The sequence below is a fragment of the Naegleria gruberi genome (assembly GCF_000004985.1).
Source record: "Naegleria gruberi genomic scaffold NAEGRscaffold_36, whole genome shotgun sequence".
Classification (NCBI taxonomy): Eukaryota; Heterolobosea; class Eutetramitea; order Acrasida; family Naegleriidae; genus Naegleria; species Naegleria gruberi.
The window spans coordinates 252,257-266,230 of record NW_003163291.1 but is presented as its reverse complement, the minus strand read 5'-3'; the positions used below and the strand labels follow the sequence as shown (position 1 = coordinate 266,230).

The 13,974-nt window shown below is 34.0% G+C and overlaps 8 protein-coding genes across 8 annotated transcripts; 5 read left to right on the top strand and 3 right to left on the bottom strand.

The window, feature by feature from the left end:
• Nucleotides 1–211: 211 nt before the first annotated feature.
• NAEGRDRAFT_69791 (uncharacterized protein) lies at nt 212–1,651 on the bottom strand (the record flags this gene model as incomplete). The annotated part of the gene is made up of 1 exon (XM_002675015.1): nt 212–1,651. The coding sequence occupies one exon, from the start codon at nt 1,649–1,651 to the stop codon at nt 212–214; it is 1,440 nt and encodes a 479-aa protein (XP_002675061.1).
• Nucleotides 1,652–2,242: 591 nt separating this feature from the next.
• NAEGRDRAFT_80448 (uncharacterized protein) lies at nt 2,243–3,553 on the top strand (the record flags this gene model as incomplete). Its single annotated transcript, XM_002675090.1, has 3 exons — nt 2,243–2,774; nt 2,884–3,000; nt 3,054–3,553. 3 exons carry the CDS (start codon nt 2,243–2,245, stop codon nt 3,551–3,553), a joined length of 1,149 nt encoding a protein of 382 aa, XP_002675136.1.
• Nucleotides 3,554–3,999: 446 nt separating this feature from the next.
• Nucleotides 4,000–5,035, top strand: NAEGRDRAFT_80447 (uncharacterized protein). Its single transcript, XM_002675089.1, has one exon. It carries the CDS (start codon nt 4,012–4,014, stop codon nt 4,957–4,959), a length of 948 nt encoding a protein of 315 aa, XP_002675135.1. The 5' UTR covers nt 4,000–4,011; the 3' UTR covers nt 4,960–5,035.
• A 17-nt stretch (nt 5,036–5,052) lies between these two features.
• On the bottom strand, nt 5,053–7,927 carry NAEGRDRAFT_69788 (kinesin-7; the record flags this gene model as incomplete). Its single annotated transcript, XM_002675014.1, has 3 exons — nt 5,053–5,076; nt 6,568–7,315; nt 7,419–7,927. 3 exons carry the CDS (start codon nt 7,925–7,927, stop codon nt 5,053–5,055), a joined length of 1,281 nt encoding a protein of 426 aa, XP_002675060.1.
• A 139-nt stretch (nt 7,928–8,066) lies between these two features.
• NAEGRDRAFT_69787 (uncharacterized protein) lies at nt 8,067–9,418 on the bottom strand (the record flags this gene model as incomplete). The annotated part of the gene is made up of 2 exons (XM_002675013.1): nt 8,067–8,542; nt 8,593–9,418. 2 exons carry the CDS (start codon nt 9,416–9,418, stop codon nt 8,067–8,069), a joined length of 1,302 nt encoding a protein of 433 aa, XP_002675059.1.
• Nucleotides 9,419–9,597: 179 nt separating this feature from the next.
• On the top strand, nt 9,598–10,311 carry NAEGRDRAFT_69786 (uncharacterized protein; the record flags this gene model as incomplete). The annotated part of the gene is made up of 1 exon (XM_002675088.1): nt 9,598–10,311. The coding sequence occupies one exon, from the start codon at nt 9,598–9,600 to the stop codon at nt 10,309–10,311; it is 714 nt and encodes a 237-aa protein (XP_002675134.1).
• A 149-nt stretch (nt 10,312–10,460) lies between these two features.
• Nucleotides 10,461–12,671, top strand: NAEGRDRAFT_69785 (uncharacterized protein; the record flags this gene model as incomplete). The annotated part of the gene is made up of 1 exon (XM_002675087.1): nt 10,461–12,671. The coding sequence occupies one exon, from the start codon at nt 10,461–10,463 to the stop codon at nt 12,669–12,671; it is 2,211 nt and encodes a 736-aa protein (XP_002675133.1).
• Nucleotides 12,672–13,146: 475 nt separating this feature from the next.
• Nucleotides 13,147–13,926, top strand: NAEGRDRAFT_69784 (uncharacterized protein; the record flags this gene model as incomplete). The annotated part of the gene is made up of 1 exon (XM_002675086.1): nt 13,147–13,926. One exon carries the CDS (start codon nt 13,147–13,149, stop codon nt 13,924–13,926), a length of 780 nt encoding a protein of 259 aa, XP_002675132.1.
• Nucleotides 13,927–13,974: the final 48 nt, after the last annotated feature.

Here is a 13,974-nt window from a genome sequence, read left to right as displayed (position 1 = left end):
GTTTTTATTTTAAAAACGCATAACGGTAACAGAGCGAGATTAAAATTTTTGTAAACTCAAAAGAAGCGTAACGGTAATAATTGGATCCACTTTCACACGCTTGCAACAGTTTCGAGCCACAATTCCATTCTGGCAAAGCAAACAATTCGAACCAAAACGAAAAAATTGGAGCACAATAAACAACTCTAGCTTTCCTTTCAACATGCAATATTTATTTCAACTTGGACTTTTTAATTCTATTCTTGATATCATCAAGCTTATTGACTACGGAGGAGGATGTCTTTTTCGATCCTGATGGAGAGGAAGATGCGAGCTTTCTCTTCTTTGGTTGTTCTCTAACTGGTGATTCGTCCTCATCTTCATCAATAATATCTTCCTCGTAGGAAACTTGTTTCATATTCATACCAAACATTCCGTCATCGTCTTCACTATTCTCCTCATCTTCGTCATCCTTGTTAACATACCTGTCCTTGGTCAGTAAGAGACAATTCAATCTTTGGAGTAAGTAGGAGGAGTGCAACATTTGTCTCGACTCTTGATCGTACACTCTCAAATATCTATCGGCAGAAACACAACAAACAACCTTCTTGTTTGGATGGAATTTAATGTCTCTGACACTTCCGGCAATTCTTCTATAGACATTAATCTTCTTATTCTTCTTCTCTTGGAAGTTGTACTTGAACATTTTACCAATGGCAGTACCTACAACCACTTCATGAACATTAACAGTGGATGGACACATGGCTGTGAAATTGTGTTCTTCAAAGTAATATTGATGGACTGGTCGTTCTTGAGCTCTTCTATCGAAATATCTAACTTGATGGTAGGCTGTTCTATTGCAAATCAAGTTACCAAAGGCATCTCCCATAGCTTCCATTCTTTCACTATCTGGATGAGAACTACCCAAATAACAAATACCATTATCCCATATTGGTTGTTTAAGATTCAAGTGATCGTGAGGAACATTCTTTGCTTTAAAGACACACTTTTGTGTTTCAACATCCCAAATCTTCATTAAATTATCCTTTCCTGCAATTGCAATTTCCAGTCTCTTGGAATCCAATCGTTGAGCTACCATTGTACTGACATCTCCTCCTGTTAATTTCAATTCTGTGACTTTTGGTTCGATGGTAATTTTGTGTGTTTGGGCATCTTCTGTAACTTTGTATCCGAGTGTTGGATTGAGTCTCTTCTTTGGTTTTTCATCATCTCCGTCATCATCTTCATCACTACCTAATTGTTGATTCACTAAACCATCATCTTCATTCTTTTCGAGATTGGCCAAGAAATCATCAGATGGTTGAACTAGATTATATTTCGAAATTGGGAAATTATAAATATGAAGCATTCCTTGATTATTACACACATAAACATTTCTTGTATCTTCCGATGTAGTTTCACAATACATGCCTTGAATGTTATTGAGTGATGAAACCATGGAGAATCTACGTTGTCCAGTACTAATCCAATAAAAATCAATTTGACTATCATCGTAGAGTGAAACAACTTCAGTATCATTGGTTTCTGAAGCCCATTGTATCTTTTTCAATCCTTTTCCTTTCTTTTGTTCTCCAATGGTTATTAAAACTTCTCCTTTCACCACATCAACAACCTTCATAAGGCCAGTGTCTGTTCCTGTTACTACTCTCATTCCGTTGTCTATTTACTACTACTATTAATTGTTGTTGTTGGTAGGTTATCAACGATGATGATGTTATTGTTCAATAAATTATTTGATGATAATAAAAACAATATATTTTCAAGCCTTGTGCTGATGATGTTTTTATTTTCAATATTTATTTGATATGAGGAGCTTCAAATATTTTTCGAAGGAAGCAAATTTCTCTGCCCAAGCTTATTGAGGCAAAGCCAAGAGGCTTGTTTAAATTTTATGGTTAATTTCACAATACATGTTCTGATCTGTCGTAGATGAGCTGTGTGAGCGTCTTCCAAATATCAAATTCTCAAAACAAAGAAAAAACAAACTTCCTCTTGATCGTTTTAACTCACTCTCTCTTGTTAATGATCATTGATGTTTAACAATGCCACTTGCTCCATTAAGGTCGAATGCATCATCGAGAAGGTCTTCTTTCAATTCGACGGAACCCATTCGATTGTACAATAACAATTCAAGGGTAGGTTATTAAGCATATTGGGAAATGTTTGGAGATAGAGTACTCTTCATATGTCCTTTCTTTCATCGAATTTTACTGTAATTTTCGAATTATAATTTATCAAACAAATGTCTACCACTATCACAAACACTCCTGCTGATGATGATGACAATAATGTTCCTGTTGATGGATCGAATAATAATGTTACTAATGATAACAACACTTCGGATGAAAAACAACAGCTCTCTGATCACAGTGCTCCTCTCATCATTGCAACAAACCCGAATAGGGCTGTCTCTGTTCTGAGTCAAGCAGATACTATTGAATCAATTGTTGACAAACGATCAAAAACTCCCGACTATACAGAACCCATTACTCTTGTGGATGAGAAACAAGTGAAGGAACAGGAGGAAAGAGAATGGGCCCACATGGAACCATCAGAAGCTGATCTTAAAAAGATTAGGAAAAAGTATAATGCTCATCTATTTTCGAGTTTTCAATTCAGAAATGGAAGAGATTATTGGAATTGTAGATATGAAGAAAGAATTGCAGAATTGTACTATGATTGGCATTTGACTTTTACCCAGCTCAAAGAATCTCTTTTACCACATTTAAAGAATTATAATATGAAAATAATGATACCAGGGTGTGGAAATTCGAGTATGTTTGTTTTCTTAATTTGATTTTAATCATCTTATTCATATAATTTAAAAATATTATTTAAATTTAACAAATATATATTTTAAATATTGAAATATCAATTATAAAGAATTGGGGAAACAGCTAGTATTGAGTGGATTTAAAAATATAATTTGTACAGACTATTCAGAGGTAATTATTAAGAGAATGAGAAAGGTACATGAAAAATATGGAACTTGCATCAAATGTAAGTAGTAATTTGTAATTCTAGTTTTGAAATTCAATTTTAAAATTCCACAGACCACTGCATGGATGCTTGTACTATGAGAGCTATCGATTCTGAATCATTTGACCTCATAATTGACAAGGCATTGAGTGATTCAATGTCATGCTCCATGCAAGACATCAGATTCAGTATTTGTGACAATGTATCGAGATTCTACTCACAGGCAGCAAGAATATTAAAACCTGGTGGTAAACTCCTGGTTTATTCTGCACGTGACAGATCAGACCTGATTCAACAGTCAGACACATCTGTTTGGAGCTCCATCGATTCACAACAAATCTTACGATTTCCTAATGAAAATATCAGAAAGAGGCTACCTCCAGAAATTGCAGAAAGTTATATCAATATGTTTATCCTAACAAAGAAGGATGACTTGTTTGATGAAAATTCGGAAAATTCTCTCGATGCCATGAGAAGAAACAAGAGTAGAAGAAATAGCATCCTTCCAAAATTAAATGAATATGAACAATCCATAGAGAAGGCTGAAAAATCAGTGACCATTAATTTTGTGTAAATATTTCCATCATCACCATCAAATAATTTAATTAAAATATTAAATCCATAAATTGTGCCATCAGAAAATATTACAATCATAATTCCAAAGTATAGTGTTTAAATTTAAAATCCTAATGACTATTTGTTTTTAATAGGACCGAAAATTACAGTCCAACATTATCATCATCAATTTAAATTATTTTTAAAGTGTGACGAATTGATTATTCTTTCCGTGAAGGAGCAATGGTGAAATGACAACTTCAAAGATCATTGCAAATTGTCATCCTACCACTGCAATGATGATAATAAAGAGCTAGACAACATGTTGTTGAGGTTCCTTCTGGAGAATATTTTTATAACATGTCTAAATTTGGTCTTTTTTTAACGCTAGCAAGAAGCCAGTTGTAAGAGTCAACTTATGCGCTTAAAGCCTACGCTTTTCTTTTTTGGGTCAAAGAAAGAAAAAAAATACAAAAAATGTTCGCTAGACTCTACAACCTTTTCAACAGATACGAAGAGGAAAGAAGAATCAAGGGTGAAGACGCCATCAGAAATACTGAAGATGATTATGCTTGTGCTGAATCATACGCCAAGCACGAAGCTTCTTTGAAGCCAGTCGACAAGGTTATTGCCGAACAACTCGCTGCCTTCAACGTTGATGGTAACGCTCTCACCACCATTGATAACACTGTTAGTTTTGCTAACGCTGCTGCTTTGGAAGCTACTCCATACTCTGTTCACAATGAACAAGCTATCCAAGATAAAATTCACAAGATCATTGATGTTCTTCAAGAAAAGACTGATATTGACTTCTCCAACCCACGTGATGCTTTGAACAAATTGAGAGCTGATTTATGGGATCCATCTAAGACTGTTGAAAATAGTTATTGGGGTGTTGTTAGCAAGGAACTTAATATTAACCCAAGAGGTGTTGTTTTGGCTATTCCACCAGAACTCTTCAACAATACTATTGGTAGAGGTGACTCTGTCATTGGTGGTTGGCAAGACGCTGCTGCCTATGATCCAAAGGTCCGTGATTTGTGGTTGAAGCAAGGTTTGACCATTCAATTCGAAAAGCCTTTGGCTGCTAAATTGCAAGGCAACCAAGCTGTTTTGTTCGGTGAAGAAGCCGCCAAGAAGCTCATTGAACAAAAGAGAAAGGGTACTGCTTATCACTATGGTTTCTTGAAGAATAAGATGGGTTCAAAGGTCTTCGTCGGATTGATGGTTGGTTTCACTCTCTGGGGTTTGACTTTGCGTTTCCAAGTTCAAAACTGGAGAGATTGGATGTATCAAAGAAGCAAGTTCATTGAAAGATTGTACGAATTGGAAGAAATTGGTGTTTCCACCCCACAATCTGAAAAATTGGAAGCTGCTCACCGTGAATGGTTGACTCACTACTATGAAGAAGAATCTGACGAATAAGCCTTCGGCCAGATAAAATCACTAATTTTTAGGTAAACTGTAAATCATAAAAACCATAGGGTTGTTTTGTTTAATGAAAATCAAAATGTAAACTTATTTCATCTTATTGATGGTTATCTTTACACAACAATAAAAATTAAAAATTAAAAATTAATTAAATTTATTTTCCTTATTTTCATCATCCATCTTGAGCTTTTTAAAGTCAGAATTTGGAGTTTTAGGATAGTACGGATGGTCTACGAGGTTTGGATTTTCCTTTCTCTTTCTTTCCTCGATAAGTTGTTGGGATTTAGCCTTTCCATATTCTATTTTAGATCGTAGCTCTTTAATTTCCTTGGTGAGACGTTCATTATCCACTGTAACCTTATTGATTTGTTCCAATTGAGAGGTGGTTCCAACAATGATTGCATTCTTTTCTTGCTCAAGTTCTCGTATTCTGGCAATGGCTTCATCCATTTCCTCTTTAAATGTTCGTTCTTTCATTTCTACTTCTTGTTCCAGTTTTGAAATGTGAGCATTCTTTTCGTTAACTATTTCTTCTAAGTTATTTGTATTTTGATTGGAAACAGCTGACTTGTACATTTCACAATCAAATTGTAACTTTTCAATATCCTTATCTTTCTCTTCCAAAGTTTCAGTCAATGATTGCACAGTATCTTTGAGGTGATCAATTTCTAGTTGATCAATTTGTTGCTCTTTGAGAAGTGTCAATTCCTCATCGACACGTTCCAAAGTACGTTTGTATTCCTCAATTTGCTCTTGGTGATTTGAAATGATAGAGTCTTTTTCTTCGACTTGTTCTTTAAGGGATTCTATCATATGGGAGAGTGTTTCATATTCTTTGGATAATAGTGAATTTTGATTTCTGGAATGATCCAAATTGAGTTCTAATTCATCCTTTGTTGAAATCAACTCATTGATATTATCTTGAAGGGATTGAATGGTTGTTTGGAATTCTAAAGCTTCACTTTCACTGATAGAAGATTGAACTTGTTGTAAGGCATGGCTATGAACAGAGATGAGAGATTCCTTCTCTCTTTCATGTTCTGATTTCAAATCTTCTACAATAGAGTCCAGCTTCTCTTGGTAGTCTACTTCGAGTTGTTGAGTTAACATTCGATTGTGCTCCTGTATTTCAAGCTCATGTTGATAAACCAATTCTTGCATACTGGTCTTGTGTTGGAGAGTGAGATTTTCAATTTCCTTGGTATGATCTTCCTTGACTTTGGAGAGATTATTGCAGTGCTCTTCAGAAAGTCTTTTAACTTCTTGTTGGAGACTATTTCTTTCGAGTGTTAATTGACTCGAGAGTTGTTTTTCATTGTTTGACACTGTTTCAATCCATTCTAAATCTTTTTCCTTATCTAGGAGAGCTTTTCTGAGAGAGGAGATGGTGTCGTCCAATTGATTCTTTTCTTCCAATTGTTTTTGAAGGAGGGCAATCTTTTCTTCATAAGATTTTACAATTTCATCTCGTTCCCTCTCTGATCTATGTAACTCATCCTCAATACCATTAACTCGTTCTTGGAATTTGTTTTTCCAATCGAGATTTTCCTGTTTCAGCTTCTTGAGGAGGGCCTTTTCATTGATAATTTGATTGATTGTAACTTGATTATTGATGCTCTTTGCTCTGTTGGCAAATTTGAGAGTGGAGTGAGTTTCTTCAAAGTGTTGTGAGGCAGGTGTTATTGTACAAATGATGGCAGTCTTTGAGTTTCCTCCAAGAGAGTTAGAGAGAATTCTTGTGAGTTTTGAATCTCTGTATGGAATGTGGCTCGAATTTCCTTCACTGAGTTTGGCAATAACATTACCGAGAGTGAGTAAACTCTTATTAATATGGCCACCCTCTCTCAATCTATCTCCTTGTGCCTGTGTGTAGAGAACTCGTTCAGAACCAGCCAAATCCACAAGATTCAATGTTGAGAAGAGAACTTCTGAATTTGTTGTATAGATATCAAAATCCTCTTCCTCGACCATTTGTTTTGCTATACTACCATCAATTGACTCAATCATAATCCTAAATATGGTGTGGGATCGACTGCTCTGATCATTCATGGCTGTATTTCCAAAATGTCTATAATGCTCACCCTTTTCCATGAGTTTTAGCATGTCTTCCATACATGCTACTTCTTCCTCTTTAGCTCCAGAAACATAGACTCCCTTTCCATTGACAAAATCTTCTCTGATTTTTAAATTTTGATTTTCTGGATCCAATAAATCCTTAATGACTTCATTGTAAATTTCCAAATACGAAACTCTAATTTGAAATCTACGACTCTGTGTTTGACTGATAGTAGTAAATACATCCTTGATTGAGAGTGGAATAATACCATGTATTTCTCTTGTTCCCTTCATACTGAATTTAACAATCACAAAATATTCACAAACATTCAAATTTTTGAACAATTTAGTAGCATTATTAATCTATCAGAAACTTATTATGAATCGAAAGTACTTACGTAAATGTTTTACCAGATGAAGTCTGTCCATAGGCAAATATTGTTCCATTATATCCTCTCACAGAAGAGGTCACAATATGCTTACACATATCATTATAGATACAATCTGTAGTACTATTCTGATCATAGACATGATCGAACGTATAACTAACATCACTACTCGATGGAACCATCGGAATCATCATATTTGAATTAATCCCTAAATTACCACCACTACTACTACCAATATTATTATTATTGTTCGATGAATTACCATTGCTATTATTATTATTATTGCTATTTACTTGTGATGAAACACTATAGATGGTTGTATTATTGGTGGTTCGCCAGACGGATTGTGAGTTTTTCAGTCTTTCCTTTTCGTTGAGTGGACGTACTCTGACACAGACTTTGATGGAATCCGAGCTGGAGGAGGAGAAGAATGATGATGAAGAGGAGCTGGAGGAAGAAGGTAAAGGTGAGGGAATGGCTGATGAAGAGGAAAGCGTTGAAGAATTTGGTGAGTGCATTTTTTTTTCTAATTTTTTGTCACGGATAGTTTTGGCGCCAAAGTGTTAAAAAACTAGGTTATTTGTTTCAAGTAACGATTATGAGAGGAAAGGTCAATGAATTGGAGTAGATATGATGAAGAAGTGAGAATGAAATAAATTATCGTTGTTCATGTTCTGGTTTATGAAGAATGATCTTGTTCATACCCATGACTGGTAAATAATCGAGTTGGAGAAGGGATGGTTCTTTTTCTAAAAGGTAAGAAATGAATGAGGCATAATTGACAACTTTTTCACCACTTGAAAGCTTTCTATCAGGGAAGAGAGAAGGGAATACACAGCATGGAACGATGGCAAATGATTTCTGATATTTAAGTGAAACATCTAGGATTGGTTCTGTTGCTTGGTCTGGGTGAAGCCCAATGATACAGGAGCAGTTCTGAACTAGTGTTTTGAAATCTTCTTTCCACTCTTCTTCTTGACTTGTAAAATATTCATTCATGTATTTCACTTCTAATTGGAGGGAATTCAATTTTGATAATTGTTTCTCAGAGAGGGAGGCTTGTCTGGGATCAACCACTGTTGATTGAATTCCAAAATCAGCTAGTAAATAGTATGAAACTTCTCCTTTTCCACCTGAAATAATTAAGAACAGAAGAACGAACAGTTTTGATGAAAAAACATACCAGCAACATCCAAAACTCCACATCCCTTCTTTAAATTATCCAAACCAAATTTATCGACAAGATATTTGGCAAATATTTGAGCCCTTCTTGTTCTATCCATTTTCTGAACTGGGTTGAATGGGGTAGAGTCCACAAGGTCTGCATTTGCAAATGGTGATTCTTTAAGGTCTGCAAGTGGATTTTGTTTCTTCTCCTTCTTATGAATTACATACTTGAGAGGATTAATATTCACTCCACAATATGGGTCATTTTCATCTCTGTAATTTTGTTCTCGTTCCTGCTCATTAATAAAGAAATGTCTCTTATCGCAATTCTTGTCAGTACATTCGGTTCCCAATTTAAAACTTTTACAGAGCTTCTTTTTGGATTGCTGATGATTTTCAGAGATGGCCTCCTCTTCCGTAAATGAATCTCTCAAATTATTTAATAATGACATTGTGAATGAATCATTGGTCCAATTATTGAAATTTTCCAAGTGTGAGAATGATTGCAAAATTGGAGGAGATTTATCATTTAACAAATCCTTAGTGAGAGTTCCTTCAATCCAATCTCCAACACGAATATTCTTCACCCAATCCTCTTGTCCTTTTATCATTAATTGTCTCGTCACTCTTGTCACGGAACCCACCAAATTCGAATAATAATTCAAACATTGCTGATTTTCTTGCAAAAGAGTAACATTTGTAGAGTTTTGAATAATACTCTCATCATCACATTGACCAAGAGTGAGCACCTTTAGAAAGGCTAATTTTTTACCCATCTTTCTCACGAACAAAACCAATCCCGAAAAGGCTTGATTTTCCTCCACCATTTGATTGTTTATCATTTTTTTATTTAAATTTAATAAATAGTTCCTCACATAATAGCAATTAATAATAATTAACAATAATAACAACTCTAAGTTTGTATTTATTAAAAAGAGAATTCTATTATCCAATAAAATTCAATATTCCGAAGAGGATGATGAACACGTGTTTGATAAATGAAAAATCAACAAGAAAAAAAATGCAAAACAAACAATTACTTGTACTTTTTGGCTTGTTATTGATAGTCGCCAGTTTGTGTCTCGTTATCGATCGGGTGAAAGCATCCAACGATGATGATGATATCACACTTCAAGAAGAAACACCGGAACCAAAAAATATTAAAGTTACATGTGGAAGTATTATTAAATTACGACACAAAGGAATGGCTTGTAGATTACATAGTCATGCCGTAAAATATGGTAGTGGAAGTGGACAACAATCAATTACTTGCTATCCAGGAGAAGGTGATGAAAATAGTTATTGGGTAATTAAATCGGCATACAATCCATCAGGAAAGAGTGATCTTAAGGAATGTCCACAAGGTACAGTCCTTAAACAAGGTACTGTTATCAGATTGGAACATGCTCAAACATCAGCTAGATTACACTCTCATCTTCACATTTCACCTCTCTCCAGACAACAAGAAGTCAGTTGTTATGAAGGACAAGATACTGGTGATAACTGGATTGTTGAATTGGTTAGTGGAAATAGTTCTTCTGAATTGGAAAAGGGCGAAGGAATTAGATTTAAACACGTCGATACTGGAAAGTATCTCCACTCCCATAACATGCAATATGGTCATCCAATTCCTGGTCAATTTGAAGTTACAAGTGTTGCCTCATCAAACTCTAACACTGTTTGGGTTCCAGAAGAAGGTGTCTACTATCCAACACTTAAAGAATTGGAACATTAAAATGTAAAAGCAATAAAAACAAGTAATATTAATGAACCAGTTGCTTATTATTAATGAACTGTAATGAACATGGCAAACAACACCTTCAAGAATTCCAATAATATTTTAAATATTTAAAATTTGTTTGTTTTTTGATCAATTACAAAAAAATGCTTTCAAAGAGAACAAGAAGAGAAGACTCGTGCGATCATTCCGAATCAGATGATCGTTATTTGCCACCAGTTGGTAAACAACGAAAAATTATTTCTGAAACAAATAGACTATTGCATGAAATAGACTCGGATGTTTTTAGTGAACACATATTAAAATATTTGGATAATTTGGAAGTGATTAGATTTTCATTGGTATCGACTAGGTGCCGAGAAATTTTCAGAAATTATCAGGCACGTGTACGTGAATTTCTATTCGTGATGGAAAGATTTACTGAAGGAGAAACCAGAGTGATTTTTAGAGAATGCAAGACAATTATTTGTGTAAATTGTGGATTTAAATTTTCAAACATGTTAAATTATGAATCTAATGTTGTAAATATGTCAATATATGGAGAAATTGAAGGAGCCAAAGAAGAGTTGATTACATTTTTGACCCTTTGTAAATTTAATAATTTGAGAACTTTAGTGTTACAAGCACTGGCATTAAATTATGAAGATTTTAGACATATTTTGGATAGCAATTTCATTGATCTTTTAAAAAAGAATTTGAGATTGTTGGATGTTATGAATAACCGTACTGGTTATATTGGCTATTTATTCGATTCCTTTCATCCAGACTTTAAGATTGTTGTTGGAAGCTTTAGTTTTTGGGAATCGGATAAGAACAAGTACTATTATTGTTTTAATAGACTTCATTTACATTCATATTTTGACGTTGCAACATTCTTTTACTCAAACAAAGATTTCCAAGATTACAAAAAGGCCTTTCACTTCTTTACACTTGCAAGTGAAAATGAGCCAAAGGCTTATGAGTTTATTGGATACATGTATTACAAGGGAAGATACGTTGCAAAGGATTACAAAACAGCCTTTGAGAATTATTTAAAGGGAGCTGAAGATGTTCCTAATTGCACTCTTAATGTTGCTATGGCATTTGAAAATGGTCATGGAGTAGAGAAAGACTGGGTACAGGCCTACGACTATTATAGAAAGGCAGCAAATCAAAATAATGTTAGGGCAATCAAGAAAATGGCTAGAGGTTATCAAGAAGGAGTTCCTCTTGTTTTACCACAGGATTTCAAAACAGCTATTTATTATTACAGAATCTTAGAGAGATTTGAAAAAGAAGAAGCTCATTTTCAAATTGGACACATCTATGAGGTATGCCTAAATAACTTCAAAAGTGCTGCATCATATTTTGAGAAACATTTAAACAATTCTAACTTTCTCTATCGATACACAAGAGTTTCGAAACGGGCTAAAGATCAAAATGGATTTGAGAAGGGCATGGAAATTTATAGAAAAGAATTTGAGATACTGAGAGATTCAGGTAACAAAACTGATCTAGTTAAGAAGGAGGATGGACACAATCAAATCAATTTTACTGACCCCATGCTAGATACTTTATACTTTATTGGAATATTGGATGCAAATAATGGACTATTGCAATTATTATTTGACAATATTTCTGAAAAGACAACAGATATAATTACCAAGTTGGGAGATTTTTATAGGAGTGATCAATTTTTTGCTAATGGAGAGGATGCAAAACGGTTTTATGAGGCAGGTGTTTCAAGAGGTAACAAGAACGCAATCTTTGGACTTGCATTCATGTGCATAAGTGGAGTGAAAGGCAAATTCAAAGATCTGGAGGCTGCCATCAAGTTTACCTCTCTATTCCTACAGACAAACGAACAATCTTACTTATTCAAATTGGGTTTAGAGTACTTTTATGAGAAACATTACACACAAGCTATGGAATGTCTCACTAAAACCAAAGATACATATCCAGAAGCTCAATATTATATCTCTTATATTGAGGGATATTATTTCGAGAAGGGAAAAGGTGGATACAAACAAAATGTGTACAGAGCTATCGATTATTACAAAGCATCTTGCACTCCAAACTTTTTGATACCTTTCGGATATTATAAATGTGGAAAGTTGGCATGTAAACAGAAATATCATGATTTGGCCTTTACAGTTTTGAAACCTCTCGTTGCACAATGTCAAGCCAATCCTAGTTCTCCCTTGTACATCTATATTATGGCTTGTCTTTATCAGGGTGGTTACTATCTCGATACAAATCAAATGGAGGCAATCAAATTATTCGAAACCTCAGCCAAAATGGGATACGAAAGAGCTGGAAAAACCTACAAACGAGTTCTCGAAAAACTCAACAACTCCATCACCTCTAACTATTTTTAAATAATTTAATTGAAATAACAATAATTGTTACGCAATCCTTAATATTTTCATCAAACAAATTTAAATTTTCTAATTTCACAATGTGAAATACAAATCCAAAAAAATTGAAAAATCTTCACACATCATGTTAATGACAACAAGACGACGATCAAGTGGTAAGTAAACACCTTTTCGTTAATAATTATTAAACTTTTAATATATTAAAATCTTGTAAATATTTAAATTAAATCAAGATGAAGTATTTTCCGATGATGTTTGCTATGAAATTTTCAATTATCTTGAATCGTGTGATGTATTGAAATATTTATTGGTTTCAAAACAATTCTTCCGAATTATTAAAAATCGACTGAAACTTTCACTAAGTTTAAACAAGAGAATGTTTAGTCTGATGGATTCAAATTGTCAATTTTTGAATCAAATCGAGGTGTTACAAGTACATGGATGTGGATCAACAGTTTCGAATCTTGTTTCCATCATGGAAAATCTAACATCACTGAGTATTAGCCGAAATCAAATAGGAAATGAAGGAGCTGCACTTTTAAGTCAATTGACAAAGCTGAAAAAGCTTGATGTTGGAACAAGTCATATTGGCAATCAAGGTGCCAAGTCAATCAGTCAAATGAGTCAATTGACCTATCTTGACATTTGTAAAAATCCATTGGGTATCGAAGGTGTTGAATCAATAAGCACAAATTTGAAAAATTTAACATTCCTTAACATGAGCTATAATAATATCAATACAGCTGGAGCCAAATTAATTAGTCAATTGGAGAATTTAACAGAACTCAATGTTGGATGCAATGAAATACATAATGATGGAATCGATTCTATATGTAAACTCAAATTATTGACCTCTTTGGACATTCAATCAAACACATTCCATGCCAGCTCTGTGAAATGCTTAGGTGAGCTGCAAAATTTAAGATTGTTAAATATTGGATACAATCATGTAACTCCAGATTTGGCAAAATGTATTGGAGAATTGAAAGAATTGACCTATCTCAATATTCGATTCAATTATGTTGGAGATGAGGGGATGAAAGAGATAAGTAAATTGAAGAAATTAACATTCCTAGATGTGGCCCAAAATGGATTGAGCTCAGAAGGTGCACTTTCTGTCAGTAAATTGAAATCATTGTCAAGTTTGTGTATTACAAATAATGACATTGACATTATTGGAGAAAATTATATTAAAGGAATGAAAAACCAATTGAAAGTTTGTGGAATGGGTGGAATATCACTTGATAGAATTTAAAATTCATATTACCCAACCTTTACAATAATATATTTAAAAATATTAAAA